The 21,805-nt window shown below is 35.4% G+C and overlaps 2 protein-coding genes across 5 annotated transcripts in view; both read left to right on the forward strand.

Annotated features, from left to right (window-relative positions):
- LOC137245948 (protein fem-1 homolog CG6966) overlaps nt 1–14,341 on the forward strand; it is a 55,309-nt gene extending 40,968 nt beyond the window's left edge. For 3 of the 4 annotated variants that reach the window (XM_067777123.1, XM_067777132.1, XM_067777127.1), the window contains one exon: nt 17–14,341. In XM_067777123.1, the coding sequence (XP_067633224.1) occupies nt 17–202 (186 nt within the window). In that variant the 3' untranslated portion in view covers nt 203–14,341. The remainder of the gene's footprint in view (nt 1–16) is intronic. The other variant, XR_010951417.1, reaches the window with a different exon arrangement.
- Nucleotides 14,342–14,505: 164 nt separating this feature from the next.
- On the forward strand, nt 14,506–15,654 carry LOC137245974 (zinc metalloproteinase nas-4). The gene has a single exon (XM_067777137.1). It carries the CDS (start codon nt 14,562–14,564, stop codon nt 15,372–15,374), a length of 813 nt encoding a protein of 270 aa, XP_067633238.1. The 5' UTR covers nt 14,506–14,561; the 3' UTR covers nt 15,375–15,654.
- Nucleotides 15,655–21,805: the final 6,151 nt, after the last annotated feature.

The raw sequence follows: 21,805 nt of genomic DNA on the forward strand, positions 1-21,805 counted from the left end.
AATATTTTAAATATAGGATGCCAAAAATGTAGCTGGTGAAACTTTTGAAACTCTATTGAAACCCAGAAAAATTCACGAAATCGTTAATCCACTTAAATACACAACTTTGGCGTGTTTGGCTGCGCGAACCATACAGAAGCATCGTATTCAGTATATCAACGTTGTACCTCCATCGCTGTATGCATTTATTGAAATTCATTAGATAATATGTACTATCAGAGCTGCGACAAATTCTCCAGAAGGAGTGCTCTATAACGCACTCGCCTGATCAGCGGAGGGCAGAACAAGGAAATTATCACTGTTATGGAAAGTGATCACTGCGCTTTTTAATTTTCATTTAATTTGTATTTTTACGTGTATATTTTTTTAATCACTATCCATAAGACATTGAAATATTTATGCTAATATTAATGCCGTTTCATCCTATTTGGCATTTGCACTGATTATTATAGTGAAATTTAGTACTTTGTGATGGGCCAATATTTAAATCAATGAATCGCCATGAAACTACTTTGTAACCAGACTTGCTGTGGTTTTACGTGCATATCAATTATATACTTCTGAATAGCTTGCCAATTAGTATTAGTACATCATTACGAAAAAGTGTGAGTTATACACCATGAAAGAACAAGTGAAAATGTCCGATATTCACCATATCCGAGGTGGTGGTACTTTATTTACTATTGCCGAAAAGGCGTGAGTCTGAGCTATTCACCACTACCGATTTTTGCATACGTTATTCGCTATAATTGATAAAGTGAGTGTCGTCGCCTTTTACCACTAACGATGTGGTGGGGCCTTAATCTCATTATAAAAAAGTTACTGTACACAAGTCCGTGAAGCTTTTTTTTTAGTGGCAAACGCAGATGTGCACGTAAAAAAAGCGAATATATATGCGCTTTAACTTGCATGGTGTGACGCTCTGATAAAATTGTGTACTATACACTATGTAATATTAAATTGAATTTGTGACTCCGTGGAAAAAGCCCCTAAGTCGAATGCCGTTGATTTTACACTTGTGCAGGTATAGTGGGTGGTGCGCGCTAGCTTTTGCATGACCCGCATAACTCAATAACGATGTCAACCTCCGGTTTTTATCAATTTCTAGAAAAATTTTTATTTATAACTAGCATACCCGGCAGACGTTGTTCTGCCCCGAAATTTGGTCTATCTGCATACATTTTAATAAGCTTTTTCCGTCTAACTATTTGTCAGTTTTGCCAGGTTGATGCGACTAAATCGAATATCACAATGAAAATTACTTTAAAGCTCTCAGCAACAGCTTTCATTTGATATCCATATTACACACACATTCTAGGGGTATCCGGGTCCACGTTTTGGCCTATATCTCGAGACCCTAGTCACAAATAAGTATGAAAACTACCCTGTACTAAAGCACTCATCAACAGGTTTAATTTGATATCCATATTGTATAAACACTGTCTAGGGGTACATGGGCCCACGTTTGGCCTATACATCATTGCGAAAAAGTGTGTGTTATACACCATGAAAGAACAAGTGAAAATTTCCGATATTCACCATATCCGAGGTGGTGGTACTTTATTTACTATTGCCGAAAAGGCGTGAGTCTGAGCTATTCACCACTACCGATTTTTGCATACGTTATTCGCTATAATTGATAAAGTGAGTGTCGTCGCCTTTTACCACTAACGATGTGGTGGGGCCTTAATCTCATTATAAAAAAGTTACTGTACACAAGTCCGTGAAGCTTTTTTTAGTGGCAAACGCAGATGTGCACGTAAAAAAAGCGAATATATATGCGCTTTAACTTGCATGGTGTATGACGCTCTGATAAAATTGTGTACTATACACTATGTAATATTAAATTGAATATGTTACTCCGTGGAAAAAGCCCCTAAGTCGAATGCCGTTGATTTTACACTTGTGCATGTATAGTAGGTGGTGCGCGCTAGCTTTCGCATGACCCCCATAACTCAATAACGATGTCAACCTCCGGTTTTTATCAATTTCTAGAACAAATTTTTATTTATAACTAGCATACCCGGCAGACGTTGTTCTGCCCCGAAATTTGGTCTATCTGCATACATTTTAATAAGATTTTTCCGTCTAACTATTTGTCAGTTTTGCCAGGTTGATGCGACTAAATCGAATATCACAATGAAAATTACTTTAAAGCTCTCAGCAACAGCTTTCATTTGATATCCATATTACACACACATTCTAGGGGTATCCGGGTCCACGTTTTGGCCTATATCTCGAGAACCTAGTCACAAATAAGTATGAAAACTACCCTGTACTAAAGCACCCATCAACAGGTTTAATTTGATATCCATATTGTATAAACACTGTCTAGGGGTACATGGGCCCACGTTTGGCCTATATCTCGAGACCCTATTCACCCAGGGGTATGAAAATTACCCTCTACTAAAGCAATCATCAAAAGCTTTCATTTATCCATATTCTATAAACACATTATAGGGGTACCCGGGTCCACGTTTCGGCCTATATCTCGAGACCCTAGTCACTCAGGGGTACGAAAAATACCCCGTATCAAAGTAGTCATAATCAGCTTCCGTTCGATACCCATATTGTACAAACACATCCCAGGATTACCCAGGTCCACGTTTTGATCTCAAGCCCCTAGCCAGAAGGGGATAAAAGGTATCCTATGTCCGTCTCCTGGTTCTAGCCTACCTCCACCAATTTTCAGCCAAATCGGTTCATCCGTTCTAGAGTTATAAATAGTGTAACTAACACCACTTTCTTTTATATATATAGATAGACATCACATTAGAAACTTCAAAAATAACAGTATTTCTCCACTATTTAGAACAATTTCGATTTCCACTATTTAATGGATGTTATTATACATATAAACCTTCCTCTTCAATCACTCTTATCTATTAAAAAAACGCATCAAAATCCGTTGCGTAGTTTTAAAGGTTTAAGCATTCAAAGGGACATAGGGACAGAAAAAGCGACTTTGTTTTATACTATGTAGTGATATATCGTCAAGAAAAGAATAAATTTTTGTTTAGTATGGGTCTTCTCGCGGAGCGTTACGTATACATATGGTACCCTAAACCAAAAACTGTCACAACTCCAAACCACACTTATGTAATTCAAACGCTTCTGGATAGCAAAAAAATAACTATATTTTTTACAAAACTAAGTAGCTAGACATAGATTATTATCATTGGATGCTTTCAGCAAACACAACTGCTGATGATTGTTGGTTATGCTTACAACTTTTGCTCTTAATATTATGTTGGAGTCTAAAAAATAATTTAAGAAGTCCTTTTCCTTAATATTTAAGGATAATTTTTTCATTTGGCAATTAGCCGTTCAAAAAACAAAAACTCTAGTACTCAACTGACGGAAACATGTTTGCAACGTATCCGTTCGCTGAAAGCGTCCATTGAGAAATAAAACGTATGAGTTTTTTGATGATGCTCTTACGAATATATTTATGTCAAAAAATCATTAGGGGTATTATCTCTTTTGTAAAAAAATTTCTACGGTCTCCAAATGTAATTTGAATAGAAAAATTATAGACAGAGCTGCTTGTAGCACTTTTGCTTTGCCCTGAAGCGTAGGCACAGATACAAATCTACACTTAAATATAAAAAAAATATTTTATCGCACTCCCATATGTAAGTGCCTGAGTTTCTTATGAAAGCGTAAAAAAATCACTTTTATATAGAGCTCACGCACTTGGGTATGAAGAACAAATTTACACTAACAAATTGACAACTAAAATTTATTCAAAAATATTATTGCACTGAAAAAAATTTGAAATCAAAATTGATTCATAAAGAAAATTAGAAATGGACCTTATGAACGAATCACGGAACCGAAATATTTAAAATTTTACTTAGTATTTTTTCAAATACAAAACAAATTCCAGCACCTAAAACGTTCACGGAGCAATCCGGTAAAAGACCGAAATATGTGAAAATTTTGAGCCTCAGAAATATGATCTTTTAAGAATCTTTTATGACTGATATGAAGAAAATTATGAGCCGGACGTCGGAAGTTTATATTTAACAAAACAACTTTAGAACAAATGTTCATATATTATTATGAAATTTTTTTCATTTAAACAAAGATCATTGCTTTCGGAATCCAGTTTACACACAATTTTGTACATATATTGTGGTTTGCACTTCAATATAAACAATTTTGAATCAATTACAAAGGGCATTACTTATAACATTCTTTCTGTTCACCCTTTGCATGGATTTTATTCCTTTTGTTGTTGCTGACCATCTGTAATCAATACATCTGAAAAATATGAGTTTTCATTTACCTTCCAATCGATTTTCACCGCAGAATCGCCTCAATCGGTATGCCCTACATTTGTAAATTGTCCATTTAGTTCAAAGGACTCTTCGGAATGCCTGTGGAGACCTCAATAATGACAAAAGTCTTTTCCAAGATTTGCTTTGAAATGTTTCCCTCAATTTAATTTAATTACCAAAAGTTGTCATTTGAGAGAATTACCTTATAAAATCTGTTTGTACTATGTGTAGCTAATTTTGGTTTCGGATGTGCATTAGGGCGGGTAAAAAAGAATCGTAGGTTGTTTTTCCCGAATGGGCCACGGAAGAACTATTTGTTGGAAAACTCTAGAATATAGAGAGAATTACCCTATTATAAAAACTGAGCTATGACTAATTTTTGGTTTGGATGTGCATTAGGGCAGGTAAAAAAGAATCGAGGTTTCTTTTTCTCGAATGGACCACGGAAGAACCTTTTGCTGGACAACTCTAGAATATACTCACCAAGTATTGGCTTTTGATATTAATAGAAAGCATTTTGTCTACGCCGCGGTAAAAGCTGCTAACCATCCAACACAATTTTACAGTATTGCGAAAAAACTGATTTGAACGCAAAATTTTAAATTTCAAAATGTATTGAAAATATATGGAGGTAGCGGGTTTTCATAACTTTTTTGTTACTTAGCAGCTTTTATTTTAAGTAATTTTAAGCGATTCTGGACAATGAACAAGAGTTTTTTTTAACCACCATGTGCAAAAATCGTGTCTCATTTCATCAGTACCAAAAAGCAGTTTTGAGTGAAATGTGAAGTAAGCAGCTTTTACTGCAGTCTCGACGATATGTTCATAACAGTTTTCCATTTCCACTCATCAGTTTTCCGTTTCCACTTAATGCTACTAACTCCATGCATAAAAAGTTTTACAGCAGAACGAAACAATTCAATTAAACTCAACGGTGTTAATTTCAAAATGTATTGAAAATATTCGAAGTTGGTAGCTTTTCTTAAGTATGTTGGAGTTTAATCATCATCTTTAATTTTCTGCACATTAAACACAGACTTTTCTTTCACCACCATGTACAGAAATTGCCTACCATCCATCAGCATCAAAAAGTATTGTTGAGTAAATGTCGTCAACGATATATGTATACCACCATGTACAGAAATTGCCTACCATCCATCAGCATCAAAAAGTATTGTTGATTAAAAAGTAGAGTTAGCAGCTTTTTCCACTTCGTCAACGATATATGTATATTATTACTAAAAGATCTGTCTGCTGATTTCTTGCCCAACATTTATAGCAAATTGAACGGTCCGAACAAAATGTCTTATGCACATTTTTCACTAACGCATGTAATTTAGTAAGAAGTAATTATTGTCCAATGAGTTTAAAATATTAATGTAGGTGATTGAACGTTTGACAAAAAATCTTTGTATACAAATAGTACATATGTGTTTATTAAAGAGATACTATAGTCTTAAGTTGTATTACACAAACCAAGGCGAATTCAGTATCAAGTCCTGTTATCCCGATAGCTGATTGCTTCTTCTTGATTATTTTCCATACAGCGTCTTGGTACAACAATATGTTAGTTAATCGAAATCAATGCAAATTTTCTTTCGACTTAAAAGTCTTCTGATAGGCGAATATGTTCAATTCGCTTTGCCATCACCTTGTATAGATTCGCCTCGCGACAAACGTTGCTTTATAATAAGTTTTGCACAAGGCGAATCTATACCAGGTGGTGGCAAAGCGAATTCAATCAATTCGCCTTGCAGATGAATGTCAAGTCAAAAGAAAATTTTCATAGATTTCGATTAACGGGCATTTTGTTGTACAAGGCTTTGTATGGAAAATTATCAAGAAGAAGCAATGAGCTGGTGGGATAACAACACCTGGTACTGAATTGAATACAATTTTTCAAATTTAGAAAAATTAAAAAATAACAATAATTATCATCAGAAAAAAATTATTGTTCTGGCCTTGAGCTCGAATCGAACCTTGAATCATTTATCAAAAGGCCGATAAAAACAAAAACAATTGTTAATAAACCATGAGCACTTGGGAATGTCAAACAAAGTAATTGACAATAAACAAAAATCCAGCATTATCAGTGATTTGCACCAGATGGCGCAACACTGAATAAATATAGCTGGTAAAACGGAATAGAAGTAGCAAATTTGCCAGTCAAACAAATCACCGCTGTATAGCTAAATGGTTAGCGCAGCATGCCTAAAGCGTACTGATGATGAAGGCTTAGCACCCTTCGAAATGGATCTATCTGCGCAGCTATGGCAGGTTGTCTGAAAAATTTTCTACGTACTATTCCAAAAACAAAATACAATTTTTCAAATTTAGAAAAATTAAAAAATAAGAATAATTATCATTAGAAAAAATTATTGTCTGGCCTTGAGCTCGAATCGAACCTTGAATCATTTATCAATAGGCCGATAAAAACAAAAACGATGCTTGAGAATTATTATCATCGACATTTTTTCCATAATTAAATGATAAAAGGTAGAGGATGTTTTGACAGCTGTCAAATCGACCGCCCTTAGCTCCAGGTTGTATTTTGGAAGCACACGAGATGGGGGCATAACAGAGGGCCCCTAATACTTTTTAAATAATGATTAAATATAGATATATGTAGATTGATTTTAATGCAATTTTATGATAAAAATTATGAAATGAAGTTTGCTTTATTCATTTTTGAGACGACTTTTCTTGTCTCTAACAAAGCACGTGAGCAATCTCTTCCTAGCAATGAAAAATAAATAAATAAATGTAAGGTGCGATAACCTCCGAAGAGATTTTAGGCCGAGCTTCTCTTCCACTTTGCGTTGGCAATATTGGCGGGACGGGACCTACATGCTTTACGCTGTCTCCGAACGGCATTTGCAAGGCAGATGAGTAAGAAGATTGAATCAATTGAGTATGCATTCTCTCATCATTCTTTTACAAAATTGTGATTTATTGGTTGCATATTATAAATCTCCATTCCTGAATGGCTCAAAATACCTTAACTCAAATCTTAAGTGTGTGTGTTATTGAATGGTAAAATATAATTCAATATAGAGTGGGAATGTAGGAACCATTCCCAATCTTTAATGAATGTAAACTTGAATGAATGCACACTTTTTTTCCATTCAGTACTAAATACTTTTCCCCCAGGGTTCTTTTTTTGTATACTTTCATTGCCATCAGATATGTTAAATCAATTTAGAAATTGGGTGCAAAAAAAGGCGTAAAATTTATCAATAGAAATAATATCCCCTCCTAATTATTCAAGTAGTTTAATATTTCAGAATTCATGAGCTTAACACTCATTATTTTTGAAAAGAAAGAAAAATTTACTGGCATACTGCGATTTTAACATTTCGAAAACCACCACATAATCATCATCAGTCAATTTCGAATGTTATCAAAGGCTTCACTGATATTCGAACCGCGAATCACACGGTGAAACTGCAGTTGCCTTAAATCATCGAAATATGCCAGTAAATGTTTCTTTTCAGTTTCTCTTTAAACTTCGCAAAGACAATCTATTGCTTTCTTGCTATATGTCAAAATGGTTCTATATGTCCTACTTATTTTGCTATTGTAGTAAAATGGATATTGTAAATGAACACATTGTGCATTGACCAAATAGAATAAATTGTGGATATTTTTTGCCGATAATATAACAAAAACAGATACTTGAGTTTAAGTCGTTTAAATTTAAATACATCAAAGTACATAGGTCTATCGGCGATTTCGTTGGAGCTTCCTAATTCCGAGAATTTCGATAAATATATGTCTAATTCCATGGCATCGTCCTACAGCGATTCAGGCTTTTTCTATTCACCTGAGTCACCTTCCGAGTTTTCCTTCATATGTGCCACGAAAAAAAAAAATGTTTCATTGGGAGAAACTCTTCAGAGGTTATTAATTTCCCTCCCGACAAAGAGATTGACTGGCTCCATCGGATTACAGTTTTTTACAGCTGATGTTTTGACAGTGTTTGACGGAATATAAATATAGGACCCGAGTGATTGAGAAGGACCATTAGTCTCTCAGCCTATTTGCATGGCATTTGTAGGTTGAATTCTATCTTACTTGAGCAGATTTGTATTCAAAGTTAATTTTCTTTGCTATCAACAAAGCTACAACTACCTATAGAGCCTATTTTAAATGACTGTAATTACAAACTATTGTGTTTAGAAGAATATTTTTCTTAGAAAATAGAGAAAAATAGTATATTGCAATTTGGAAACTCACAAACCATTATCTATACAGTATTTGACCATAAACCGCTAGGAAGAATATATTAAGGAACGTAAGAGCTTTTATAATATATATCTTTCAATTGTTTAATCAACAATTGAGGACGTTGAAATGTAGATTAGTACTTTTTCCTGCAAGCCTTTTATATGCCACATTGGCAACACTTATTTAGAACGATGACAATTTTCGGAACAGGGATGTTGAAATCTTTGTCATTTGCTTTTTTTATTATTAAATTTTTAAGAAAATTTCAATAAGAATACTTTTCCAGTTAACTTCTTTGTGCTTTATTACCATTTAAATATCGAAAAAAACTGGTCATTACGGACAATAATTAAATTTGTGTGTAGATATTTTGAAGTGACTTTAATTCAATGCAACCATGTGATATTTGAGCGGGTTTTGTGCATGTACGACATTTTCATAACTGATTGGTACTAGAAATGTGTGTGCGCACTCAGCAAAGGCTGCATTCATTTGAATGCTTATTCTATGTTGAAAACTGTTTGTGTTTCATTCAATTACTTCATTCTTTCTTCGAATGAGTTCAAGAGTGCATTCGTTTTTTCCCGCTACTGAATGAAGAATGGGTTGACTTTTAAGCCACATTCCTTAACAAGGATTGAAATAATGAAGAAACAGCATTCTTAAATCAATGATTTGAAATTTCAAATGATTGCACACTTTTACAGCTCTGGTATTAACACGCACAGGAAAAATCAAGTAATGAAAAAATATGACATATATATTTTTTTTAATTCAAAAGCAAAGATTGCTTTAGTTTCAACACCCCTTCTCAATCTTGCAATCCCAACTTGAAACATAATTTCTTCATTCTAATTACATCTAGTGCCTTTGTGCATATGTCTGCAAGTTGATCTTCTGTAGGTATTGAAATCAGCTTTACCAAGCCTTTTGCAACTGCATCTCTGATAAATGTTTAGCTTTTCTTGAATCAAATGTATTAGCCATTCCAATACAGCCTCTATTGTCTTCAAATATTTCAACTGGTTGATTATTAACTTGTAGATCCTTCAGTAAACCATGTAACCAAATAGCTTCTGTTACAGCCGCACTTAAGGCAACATACTCTGATTCGCTTGAGGAGAGAGCTACAGATACTTGCTTTTTGCTTGACCATGAAAAAGTACACTCATATACTTGAAATATATATCCACTAACTGATTTACGATCTGTTGCATCAGTAGCCCAATCTGCATCCGCGAATCCAATAAGAGGTTTATCTGAAGTTTTCTTAAATACCAATTTGTTTCCTTTACTTCCTTTAAGATATCTTAAAATCCTTTTAAGACATTGCCAATGTTCTTCCTTTGGGTTTTGTTTATATCTGCCCATGTATCCAACAGGATAACAGATATCAGGTCTTGCGCCCATCATTATATACATAAGGCTTCCCAACATTTCTTTATATGGTTTATTGAGATTATCTGGTTCATTATTTTGTAGTAGCTGCAATCCTTTTTCCATTGGACTTCTCAAGGATTACAATCTGCCATACCAAATTGTGTTAATTCTGAATAAGCTTCAGGATGATCTGTTGCAATACAAACAGCAGAAGTTGCTCTATACCCAGTAAAGTAATCAATAAACTTACATGGACGCCGACGCTCCCGTTCACTACGTCTTACAGAAGCTTCAGGCAGAGACTCACTGTTATGCGAAGGGAGCGCAACTTCGATACCATCCTCATTTATTGCATTTTCATATGAATCGTTGGCTTCTGTTTTTTCATGATCAGATTAAACTTGGCTTTCATCACAACTTCGATATCATCCTCATTTCATGCATCTTCATATGAATCGTTGGCTTCTGTTTTTTCATGATCAGATTCAACTTGGCTTTCATCACATATTAAATTTTCAGAAATTGTAGTTGCATTATTTAAAACTCCATCTTCCATGAGGACATCATTATCATCATCCCCTTCTCGCTCATGGCTGCATCTGATATACAATTGCTTATTCTGTGTCTCCTTAGATATTTCTTTTTCAAACGGAAAAACATTCTCGTCAAACCTTACGTCACGAGCAATGAAAATTTTCTGCGCATTTATGTCCCAAAGTCGGTATCCATTTGGAGCATACCCAACCAATACTGATTTACGGCTTTTAAAATCTAATTTCTTTCGTTTTTGACTAGGTATCCATGCGTATGCCTTACAACCAAAAACTCGAACTTTACTAACATCCGGCTTAGTACCATACCACATCTCCGAAGGCGTTATTGACTTAGCCAATGATTTTGTTGGACTTCGATTGATTAAATAAACCGCTGTATACACAGCCTCACACCACAGCAGTTTCGGCATATTGGCTTCAAACAATAACGATCCAACTTTTTAACTAATGTTCTGTTGAAACGTTCCGCAACACCATTTTGTTGAGGACTTATGCAACCGTTGGTTCAACCTGAATGCCCTTTTGCTTATACCATGCCTCTGTTCTTTCGAACAATACTCCCGTCCTTGATCAACTGTTAATTTCGAAATTGACGAGTCGAATTTTGCTGATACTATTGCTTCGTACTCCTTCATTGACTTAAAAACACCCGACTTATTTTTAATTGCATATACAAAACTAAAATGTGTGTAATCATCAATTAACGTTAAGAAATATCTTGACCCATTCCATGCAACTGGATCGATTGGTCCACAAACATCTGAATGAATTCTCTCAAGTGGCCTCTTACTTCGTTCACGATGTCCGTTAAATGGATAACGATTATGTTTTGCTCCTACACACACATCACAAAATTTGCATTTCTCTGCTTTTAAGTTTAATCCCAATACGAGTTCTTTATTTACTATTTCATCAAAGGCTTGCTGACCAATGTGTCCAAAACGCTTGTGCCACATCTCAACTTTATCTTTATTACACATAAATGCCGCAACAAATTCTATATGTACTTCCATTTCATACAGTCCATCTTGCAAATACGCTGTTGCTATCAGTTCTCCATCTTTTATAATATTTGCTTTATTCTTGCAGAATATTACATCCACACCGGCGTTCGTTAGTTTCCCTACTAATAGCAAATTGTCGCGCAACTCCGGCACATACAACACAATTGTAAGGCAGTTAATGATTGAGCGTCAAAATCGACTCATGTAAAAGGGTCATTAGACAATACTTAAGATGTTACATATAACGTATGTATGGAATTGCAAAATAGTTTCATGGTGTAAGATTAGTTTTAATGATTTGCAATGATGGCAAAAGATTCGCATTGCAGATTAACGCGCCAGCTGATAAAAATAGATCAACTTTTGGTCCCGTTTTACGCTAAGCAAACTTTGTAGCAAGACCGCACCTAAGCTGTAGATTGGATTATTCTGTCAAAGTCTGAACTTTAAGTTCTAAAAAACCAGCCATTTGCGCTTTTTTTTGACATTATGGCGGCTTAATTTTGTCTAGTAAAAAATTTTAATTTCACAAAATTACTATCAGTACTAATATACTACTTGAGGTACTTTTCTACTACAATGCAACCCGTCCTGATTTATTGTATATATAGGAGTGTCAAAGCTCTGCTGCCGTTAGAGAACAAATCCTACTAATTGAATCATGAATAAATAAATAACCTTCGAGGAGAATTTGGCCCAACTTTTATTCCAATTTGCGTCGTGCTCCTTTTTAATTTTCCCTACGGGACGAAGCGTACATGTTTTATGCCGACTCCGAACGGCGTCTGAAACGCAGATGAATTCTCAGTGAGAAGCTTTTCATGGCAGAAATACATTCGGTAGTGTTTGCCAAATCGTTTCCGAGGGGCAACCCCGATTAGAAGAACTAATTGTCTCTAAATTTTTGATGTTACTTTGCTCGGGAGTTAAACCCACCACCCTCTGTATGGTAGGCGGATCAACCTACCACCTCACCACGACGGCCGCCCAATTGCATCATGAAGCAACATTAAAATGAACGTTGATTTTTAACTACTAAATAAATATACATATTTGAATTTTCGTTTCATAACACACTAAATGATGAAAACACTGCCTTCAAAAATTTTTTCACTTTTAACATTTTATATTTGATTTTTTTTATATCAATTATTTTCGACTCTCGGTTGTGGTTAGGAAATCCTTCCAGTGAAAATTCGACTGCCTTGCAACTGCCGTTCGGAGTCGGCATAAAACATGTTCGTTCCATTCCGCCAATTTGAAGGAAAAGTTAAAAACGAGCACGAAGCAAATTGGAAGATTAGAATCTCCTCGGAGGTAAATCGCGCGTATTTTTTTAACACGCTTTTATTAGCTTGACCTGTATCTATCTATATATGTGTGTAAAGGAATCTTTGAGCTTAATTTTCGCCGGTTTCTAGAAGCCTGATTAATTTGAAACTTTGCATACGTATCAAGGACCGATTAAACGGCATTAATGTGATGGTGTGGTGACACAAGGTCAATTGGCCTTATTACCACTTTGAATGGCCATAAGTTTGATTGAAACTTTGCACACGTATCAAGGCTCGATTAAACGGCATTAATGTGATGGTGTGGTGACATAAGGTCAATTGGCCTTATTACCACTTTGAATGGCCATAAGTTTGATTGAAACTTTGCAGACGTATCAAGGCTCGATGAGAATGCAATAATGTGATGGTGGGGTGACATAAGGTTAACGGGCATAAGGTCAATTGAACTTATGACCACCCCAAATGGTCATAGATTTGAAACCTTGCACATAATGCGAAAAACGCATTCCTTTATTAATGATAGAAGTGGATGCATACTGGAGCCTTTTTAACACGCTTTTATTAGCTTGACCTGTATCTATCTATGTATCTATGTATCCATGTATGTATGTAACGGAATCAGGAGTGGAGCCGAGAGCCCCGGTAATGTAGGGCTCCGAACTCCGTTGCACCTTTTGAAGCATTTTAAGATAGGTACTTTTAGCTAGTGCCAGACCAGACCAAGGCACCATAAAGAAGAGTCGGGCGCACAATGGTTGTGTAAATCCAGTAGGTCACCTTAGGGGAGAATTCGCAGGAGGTGCCAATTGCCCTCTTGCAGGTGAACAGCTCTGCTGCTGCCTTCTTGGATTGCTCCACTATATGGTCACTTCATAATTCCTATCCAGAATGACTCCCACATACTTGACTCGATCGCTAAACGCTAAGAACGTACCCCCAATTCTTGGCGTTGTAAAATTTGGTACTTTGTACCTCCTCGTGAGGATGACAAGCTCGGTTTTATCCCGGTTGACTTCCAAACCTGTGGCGGTGTAAGATGGCGTTGGACCAGGGTTGTCTTTCTTAACCTTAACGGCCACCGTAGCGAGCTTCGATCCACTTCCACTGTTGTTTCGGGATCCTGCCATCTTCGCTGCTCTCGTCTATAATGCCATTGATCTTGGGGTTGGATTCATCCATGGCCCGCTGGCGTTTCCAGGTTTCATCACTCTCGACTAAAACTTTTAAAATTACTTGAACTAAAAAATTAAAAATAAATAATAGTTTAAAAAAAACTAAAAAAACACGCTTTTATAGCTAACCGAACTAAAAAATAGAAAATAATTTTCAATTAAAGAGTTTATATAACAGTAGTAAAAGGTCAAACAATCATTTATAGTTAATCACCTCAAAACAAAATTATATTAAAATTTAAGTTATTAACAGAATAATTTAATTCACAGTAAATTATGTTATCCTTAAAGCATTAATAAGTTTGTAAAGAATTGGGCTCCTTTTCTTCCTTCAAAGGAGAGCAAGCTTTTTGTAGCCTTTGTGGATAGATACTTAAAATAATATATTTATTAGAATAACTTAATACAAAACAGTAAAATATAAAATATGTGTTTCACTTGATATAATTTTTTTTTTTGTAATAGTACTTACTATTTATGTATGAAACCCAGTATCAACTCCATTATGCATTTTTAATCTATTGGACACTATTAGCATAGGAATTCAACCTGCTGATAGGGAAATTATATGCTAATATGTTTTGGTGGGTATATAACGGCTATGAATGGTGCAAGTTAGCTTCATAAATTACACCCATTTTTGATAATGTTTCGTTGTAAGTACTTAATTTTGTTTAGTGGACATTTTTTGTTACTGTTTGTTCAATGGGTCTCGGCGAAACCGTCGAACTTTCAAAAACAAGGCATAGAAGATTTTGAGAACTATTTCAACGAAATCAGCCCTGATGAAGATGAGGCAGATAATAAAACTCGAAATGCTGTAAATTCGCCTTTTCAGCGCTGGCCAGATAACTTATTATACTATAAAATATCGTCCAACTATAGCAAGGAAGAAAGTTATAATGTACGTGCCGCGCTGAAAGCTTTTAATGAGAGTACTTGCTTGACATTCGTAGAATATGATGTAGATCGACATGGAAACCTAAGATACATCAATTTCAAAAAATCGGCAGACATGTGTGGAACACGAGTTGGATTTAATCCATTAACTCCGATTGGCCCACATGATGTGGTTTTGAATGCTTATTGTTTGGGCGAACGCGGTGTCATTCAGCATGAGACGCTTCATGTCCTTGGCCTTTATCATGAGCAGAGCCGTCCCGATCGCGACAAGTATGTTCAAATCGAATATTCAAATATACCACAAAAGTACTGGCCGCAGTTTATAGCCTACCCTGAAATTTACACAACTACCTATAATGTTACTTACGACTATCGAAGCCTTATGCATTATTCACAATTTGCTTTTGCAAAGGATAAGACAAAACCATCAATGCGTGGTAAAAGTGGTAATAGTTTGATTGATCGGGATATGGGGCAGATAAAAGGTCCATCGAAAGGGGACTTAGCAAAAATAAATATTATGTATAAATGTGGACCTGGCAGCGAAATTATTTGATCGATAGTAGCGATCAAATGTAGTTAGCTTAATTAACAAAGGCACTAACCAACAGTTTTTCTAATTTGCGTTTTTCATAGATTTTGGTATAATAATATATTCAAAATTTAAAATAATAAAGTAAAGTCACTTTTAAAAAGCTATATCTGCGGAGAGTAAATCTACAAATAAACTGGTTTTTTGCTTCTCCTGGTTGGTTAGAACCCTTGTGAATTAACCTACCAATATACATATGTTTATACATAGCAAAAAATAAAGAAATGCATATTTTATCAAACTAGTATGCCCTACAAAAGTTTTTAAATTTTTTATGTCTTTGGTAAAACTTTAACTAATATAGAACTAAGCAAAAAAAAAGAAGTTTTTTAGCGTAAATTGAGTTACCCGTCTCATAAAACATACATTTGTGGTACTCACGTAACCCTGGTCATCAGCTTATCTGCTAGGTTAGGTTAGGTTGAACTGGCCGGTCAATCACATAGAAGGAATATGTCCATACTGTGTTATTGGCATTTTACGACCGACCATAGGGAGAAATAATTCCGTTCTCTTGGCAAATGCTGAAAGTTTTCCAGGACATTGCTTAATAGCTGCTTGAAGATTAGGCAACTCTACTTAATAGCTGGAGCTTTTACCTCGCGTACGCAGTTACTTGCTGTTACTGACAAAACCTTATTTGTATGCATGTGACGCCAGAAAACAGTGTCCAGTTAGTATGCGCATCATGCGCCTTAAGTCTTTTCTCTTTGGATATATGAGCAACCTTGTACGTCTAAGAACTTTTGCAGCACCGTGCTTCTTTCCGCGCCATTTCTGCCTGATGGATCATATGTAACTCCTGTCTGCTTTTGATATCTCTCCCACGTAAGGCTAATGTGGTTATATTTTTTACACTGTCTATAAAAACAAATTGCCAAAAGTAATGCAAATAATAATTTCGGAAAATTTGCAAAAAATAAACTACGGCTTTTGAGGTTGCGTATTTGCCATGACGTAGCAAATGCATAGCCGTTTATAATTTTTTGATGTTTTGTGTGAAAATACTACACCAGTTTGCAAATGCAATGATGCTAGGCCAATTGCCCTCTAGTACGGGAGTTCATGATTATGTGCAAATGGACTACCATCATTGCATTTGCAAACTGGTACAGAATATTTAAAAAATACACTTACAAAATGAATTTGAAAAACAACAACAAGCTACGTCACTGAAAATATGCAACGTCAAAGACTTTTCCAACATAGAAAAGCAAATCAGTTACCCGAAATGTTTCGCAAATTATCCTGAAGTTATCTACCAAAACGGTCCAAAATAGTCACGGAGAAAGCTGTGAAATCATCCTCAATTCGGGCTTGAAATAGTCCGGAAATAGTCGCGGAATCATCCAGTAAGTAATCCAAAAACTACTGACTACTGATTAACAAAATCTATACCGCCTTCCTAATAAAGAATGTGGGTATCTACATTTTTTTTTTGGAAATTAGTTAAGTATTTACACAGGCGAACTCGACTTTACAACGCGAATATATTCGTGCAAAAATACTTTTAAAATTGCAAATAGATATAAAGTTACTTACTTACTTAATTGGCTGTGCATCAAGGCGAGCTTCTTCGCTGGGCTAGCTGGCGTCGATTGGTCACACCAAGGGAATTTAAATCGTCTTCCACCTGGTCCTTCCCGCGGAATAAGCGCCCTTTTCCCCTGCTTCCGATAAAACACTTTTTTAGCCGGAGCATCATCTTTCATTCGCATAACATGGCCTATCCAGCGTTGCAGCCTCTTTTTTCAGTTTAGAGTGAGCAGAACTTACGGAGCGGGTTTCGGACCGATGATATCAATAAAGGATATTGTTCATAGGATATTGTTCCAGAGCGGTTTATTTCTGCAGCTAGTATAATATTACCCAGCATCAAATTAAAGAAGTCTCACGACAGGGGGTACCCTTGCCTGAGACCTCGTTTAGTTTGGTTTCCTTCCCAATTCTCACTGAGCTCATAGTGTTACTCAACGTCATTATGCACAGTCGTATAATTTTTGCGAGGAAACCAAATTCAGACATTGAAGCTTATGAACCGACGAAGACACTCGTCATAGTGAAAATCTTGACGATGGTAGATACCAGGTCTGAAGCCGCACTGATTAAGTACAAACAGCCTTTTTACGATGGGCTCCAATCTTTCGCACAATATGCTTGACGTTACCTTACATACATACGATACTAAGAATGCTGCTTAAATTTAAAATTTTTAAAATATATGCTGTGTGGAGTTGACATACAAAAATTCAAACCCTTTTTATTTTAAATAAAAAGCCAGAACTTTTTTGCTCCTTTTCAGGAACTCCAGAACTATTGAAAAGTTACTCAGAACACCAATTTAACTCCAGAACTTTTGGAAAGCTACTGAGAACAACTTTCTTTTTAAATCTAGTTTTTTTAAATTTTTGAAAAAGCGAATATTTGGTCAAATTTTGCACAACTTTTTTCTCTTTGAAACCTATTCAGAAAAGTTTTATTTTTTTAAGCTATTGCATAGATTTTATCGCGGGCTTGGCGACTAAATAAAAAAAAAACCGTAACGGATATTTGTCAAAAAAGGTTCGAAAAGGTTCGTAAAGGTTCGGTGTTAGCAACAGGCCAAATACATAAAATTGGATTTCTATCATAAACAGCGGTGTGCACCACTACATTTACACGGTTACCAAATTGAGAATGGGTTATTAAACACGAACGTGTAGCAAGCACGAAAGCAAAATCAATTATTTATTTAGTTTGATTTCAATCATTGTTTACTCAAGGCGAATTCCATGGTTCAACTATATACAGGTTGGCTCATCTGTAAAGCAACAAAATATGTCTGTTCAAATTGTCAAAATCTGTGTATTGGTGTTGGTGCGAATGGTATGGAATGGAAACATAAAACTTAGCAGTTTTTGCATGTGTAAGTAAAATGATGCCAATGTGTTGGTTTCATTTTGAGTTTGCCATCTCCTTTTGACAATCCCTTCGACCATGCAATGACATAAATAAAATCAGCTGATGAGATGAGCCAACCTGTACATAATTGAACCATGGGCGAATTCATTACAGGTGGTGTTATCCCATCAGCTGATTGCTTCTTCTTGATAATTTTTCATACAACGCCTTGTACTGCAACATGTCAGTAATCGAAATCAATGAAAATTTTCTTTTGACTTGACATTCTTCTTTACGGCGAATTTATTGAATTCGCTTTGCCACCACCTAGTATAGATTCGCCTTGTTGTTTACTATATAGCAAGGCAAGGTGGTGGCAAAGCGAATTCAACAAATTCGCCGTGCGGAAGAATGTCAAGTCAAAAGAAAATTTTCATTGATTTCGATTAACTGACATGTTGTAGTACTAGGCTTTGTATGGAAAATTATCAAGAAGAAGCAATCAGCTGATGGGATAACACCACCTGTAATGAATTCGCCTTGCTATATAGTTTGGCAGCTTAGGTAGAGGTTATGTTGCGAATCAAGGCGAATCCATACCAGGTGGTGGCAAAGCGAATTCAACCAATTCGCCGTGCAGAAGAATGTCAAGTCAAAAGAAAATTTTCATAGATTTCGATTAACTGACATTTTGTTGTACAAGGCTTTGTAGGGAAAAGTATCAAGAAGAAGCAATCAGCTGTTGGGATAACACCACCTCTACTGAATTCGCCTTGGTTGCGAATAGAGTGGACTAGGCAGTCGAATGTCATATAATGAAGGAATGGTGTTCGGAGATTTTTCAAAGTTAAAAAAAAATGATAAAGGCTTTAATATAAATAAAACTATTGTTTTAAAAACAACAAAAACCCCATATATATTCTGTATACATAAATTTGTAAGGACTATCTCACTTTAAAATTTGAATTAAATAATCTAAAGTTTTGTTTTGAAACTGAGTCGAGAACTGTGCGTGTGAATTTTCACCGATCAGCTTTTAGTTGCGCTAGTAAAATTTACAATGATTTCAATGCTTGAACGGCGAACATGTGTCACGCGTACTTTTTGGTACTCTGTTTTAAGCGCGCGTACGACCATCGAAATCAAACTAAAAGAGCTGTCGTTGATTTTCACGAAGTAGCCATTGTGCTATCGCTTATCCATGGCGCAACGATACAAGGTGGCAGCATGGGACAGCTGATTTTAAGCTTTTTTTATTTGATTTCATACATCAAATTACGGCGCAGTACGATTTTGACATTTGTCCATCGAATTTACAAAAACAAAGTACATGCAATTTTTATTTATGTTTGTAGGTATGTCACCATGCTGCCACCTTGTATCGTTCCGCTATGCGCTTATCGTATACATATATGGTTGCTTACAAGCCAACCTAATAAAACCAAACATTTTGGAATATAAAGATATTGCATGCGCGAACCAGAAACGATATAATAGAGAGACATTGCATAGACGAAAAATAGTGTGAGGCAAGCTTCACAAAATTCTAGTAGGTCACATTCACCACTTACCACAGCAGAATTTGTTAAACTACCACTGTCTGTATTTGTTATTTAATAATTATTTGTACACTTTTTATTCAGCTAATGTGTTCAGAATTTTAACTTTTACTCACTAAAACTCCAATCAGTGTATTTCTGTGCTTAAATTATGTTAAAAATTGTGTTAAAGTTTTTGGTGTGGTGAAAGTGACCTACTAGAATTTTGTTACGCTCCGCTGCTTTCCACCGAAGTTCGCGCATGCAATATCTTTATATTCCAAAATTTTTGCGCGAACTTCGGTGGAAAGCAGCGGAGCGTAACAAAATTCTAGTAGGTCACTTTCACCACACCAAAAACTTTAACACAATTTTTAACATAATTTAAGCACAGAAATACACTGATTGGAGTTTTAGTGAGTAAAAGTTAAAATTCTGAACACATTAGCTGAATAAAAAGTGTACAAATAATTATTAAATAACAAATACAGACAGTGGTAGTTTAACAAATTTTGCTGTGGTAAGTGGTGCTGGCGGCCACCGTGGTGTGATGGTAGCGTGCTCCGCCTATCACACCGTATACCCTGGGTTCAACTCCCGGGCAAAGCAACATCAAAATTTTAGAAATAAGATTTTTCAATTAGAAGAAAATTTTTCTAAGCGGGGTCGCCCCTCGGCAGTGTTTGGCAAGCACTCCGGGTGTATTTCTGCCATGAAAAGCTCTCAGTGAAAACTCATCTGCTTTGCAGATGCCGTTCGGAGTCGGCATAAAACATGTAGGTCCCGTCCGGCCAATTTGTAGGGAAAATCAAGAGGAGCACGACGCAAATTGGAAGAGAAGCTCGGCCTTAGATCTCTTCGGAGGTTATCGCGCCTTACATTTATTTTTTATTTTTTTTTTAAGTGGTGAATGTGACCTACTAGAATTTTGTGAAGCTTGCCTCACACTATTTTTCGTCTATGCAATGTCTCTCTATTATATCGTTTCTGATAAAACCGCACTACATTTTTTTAGCGCACGCAAACAACCGGCGTTTTTTGCCCTAAACCAAATAAGCATGCGTTGCGACAATGTAAAGCATGTGTGCAAACGTCAAATCTAAATGTCACGCAGAACAAAAATTGGAAATCGAGTTAGGTTTTCACGCAGCAAATTCAATTTGAGTTGCTCTCATACAAGTTGTATGTGCATGAGACATTTTTGACAGAAAATGACTTGCGTGCGTTTATATTAGGTTGGCTTGTTAACAGGTGCTAAGCTCACGCCCACCCGGATCATAAAGTTAAAGTTAAAGTGAATGTTAAAGTTAAAGCGAAAGCGAAAGTTAAAGTTAAAAATAAAGTTAAAGTTAAAGTGAAAGTTAAGGTTAAAGTTAAAGTTAAAGTGAATGTTAAAGTTAAAGCGAAAGTTAAAGTTAAAGTTAAAAATAAAGTTAAAGTGAATATTAAAGTTAAAGCGAAAGTTAAAGTTAAAGTTAAACGTTACAAGACGAAGACGTGTACAATAATGTATGTAGAGAAATGTTCATGTTTGTTCAATTTTTTATGTCAATTGTATTTTTATTTTATGTTTCTGTAATTTGTTTATAGTTCAAAGCCCTGAAGACGGTTACCGTGTGTAACCGAAATATATTGGTAAACTAAAGAAAAAACAATTTTTGGTGTGTTAATACTAAAAATTGGACCTAAAGCCGGTTAAACAAATACCTTGTTAAAGTTAAAGTTAAAGTTAAAAATAAAGTTAAAGTTAAAGTGTAAGTTAAAGTTAAAGTTAAGGTTAAAGTTAAAGTTAAATTTAAGGTTAAAGTTAAATTCAAAGTCAAAGTTAAAGTTAAGGTTAAAGTTAAAGTGAATGTTAAAGTTAAAGCGAAAGTTAAAGTTAAAAATAAAGTTAAAGTTAAAGTGAAAGTTAAAGTTAAAGTTAAGGTTAAAGTTAAAGTCAAAGTTAAAGTTATAGTTAAGGTTAAAGTTAAAGTT

Source organism: Eurosta solidaginis, chromosome 1, assembly GCF_040869045.1.
Source record: "Eurosta solidaginis isolate ZX-2024a chromosome 1, ASM4086904v1, whole genome shotgun sequence".
In the NCBI taxonomy this organism is placed as follows: Eukaryota; Metazoa; Arthropoda; class Insecta; order Diptera; family Tephritidae; genus Eurosta; species Eurosta solidaginis.

Coding starts and splice junctions, on each gene's coding strand:
- LOC137245974 (XM_067777137.1), top strand. CDS start 14,562: ATGTTTCGTTGTAAGTACTTAATTTTGTTTAGTGGACATTTTTTGTTA.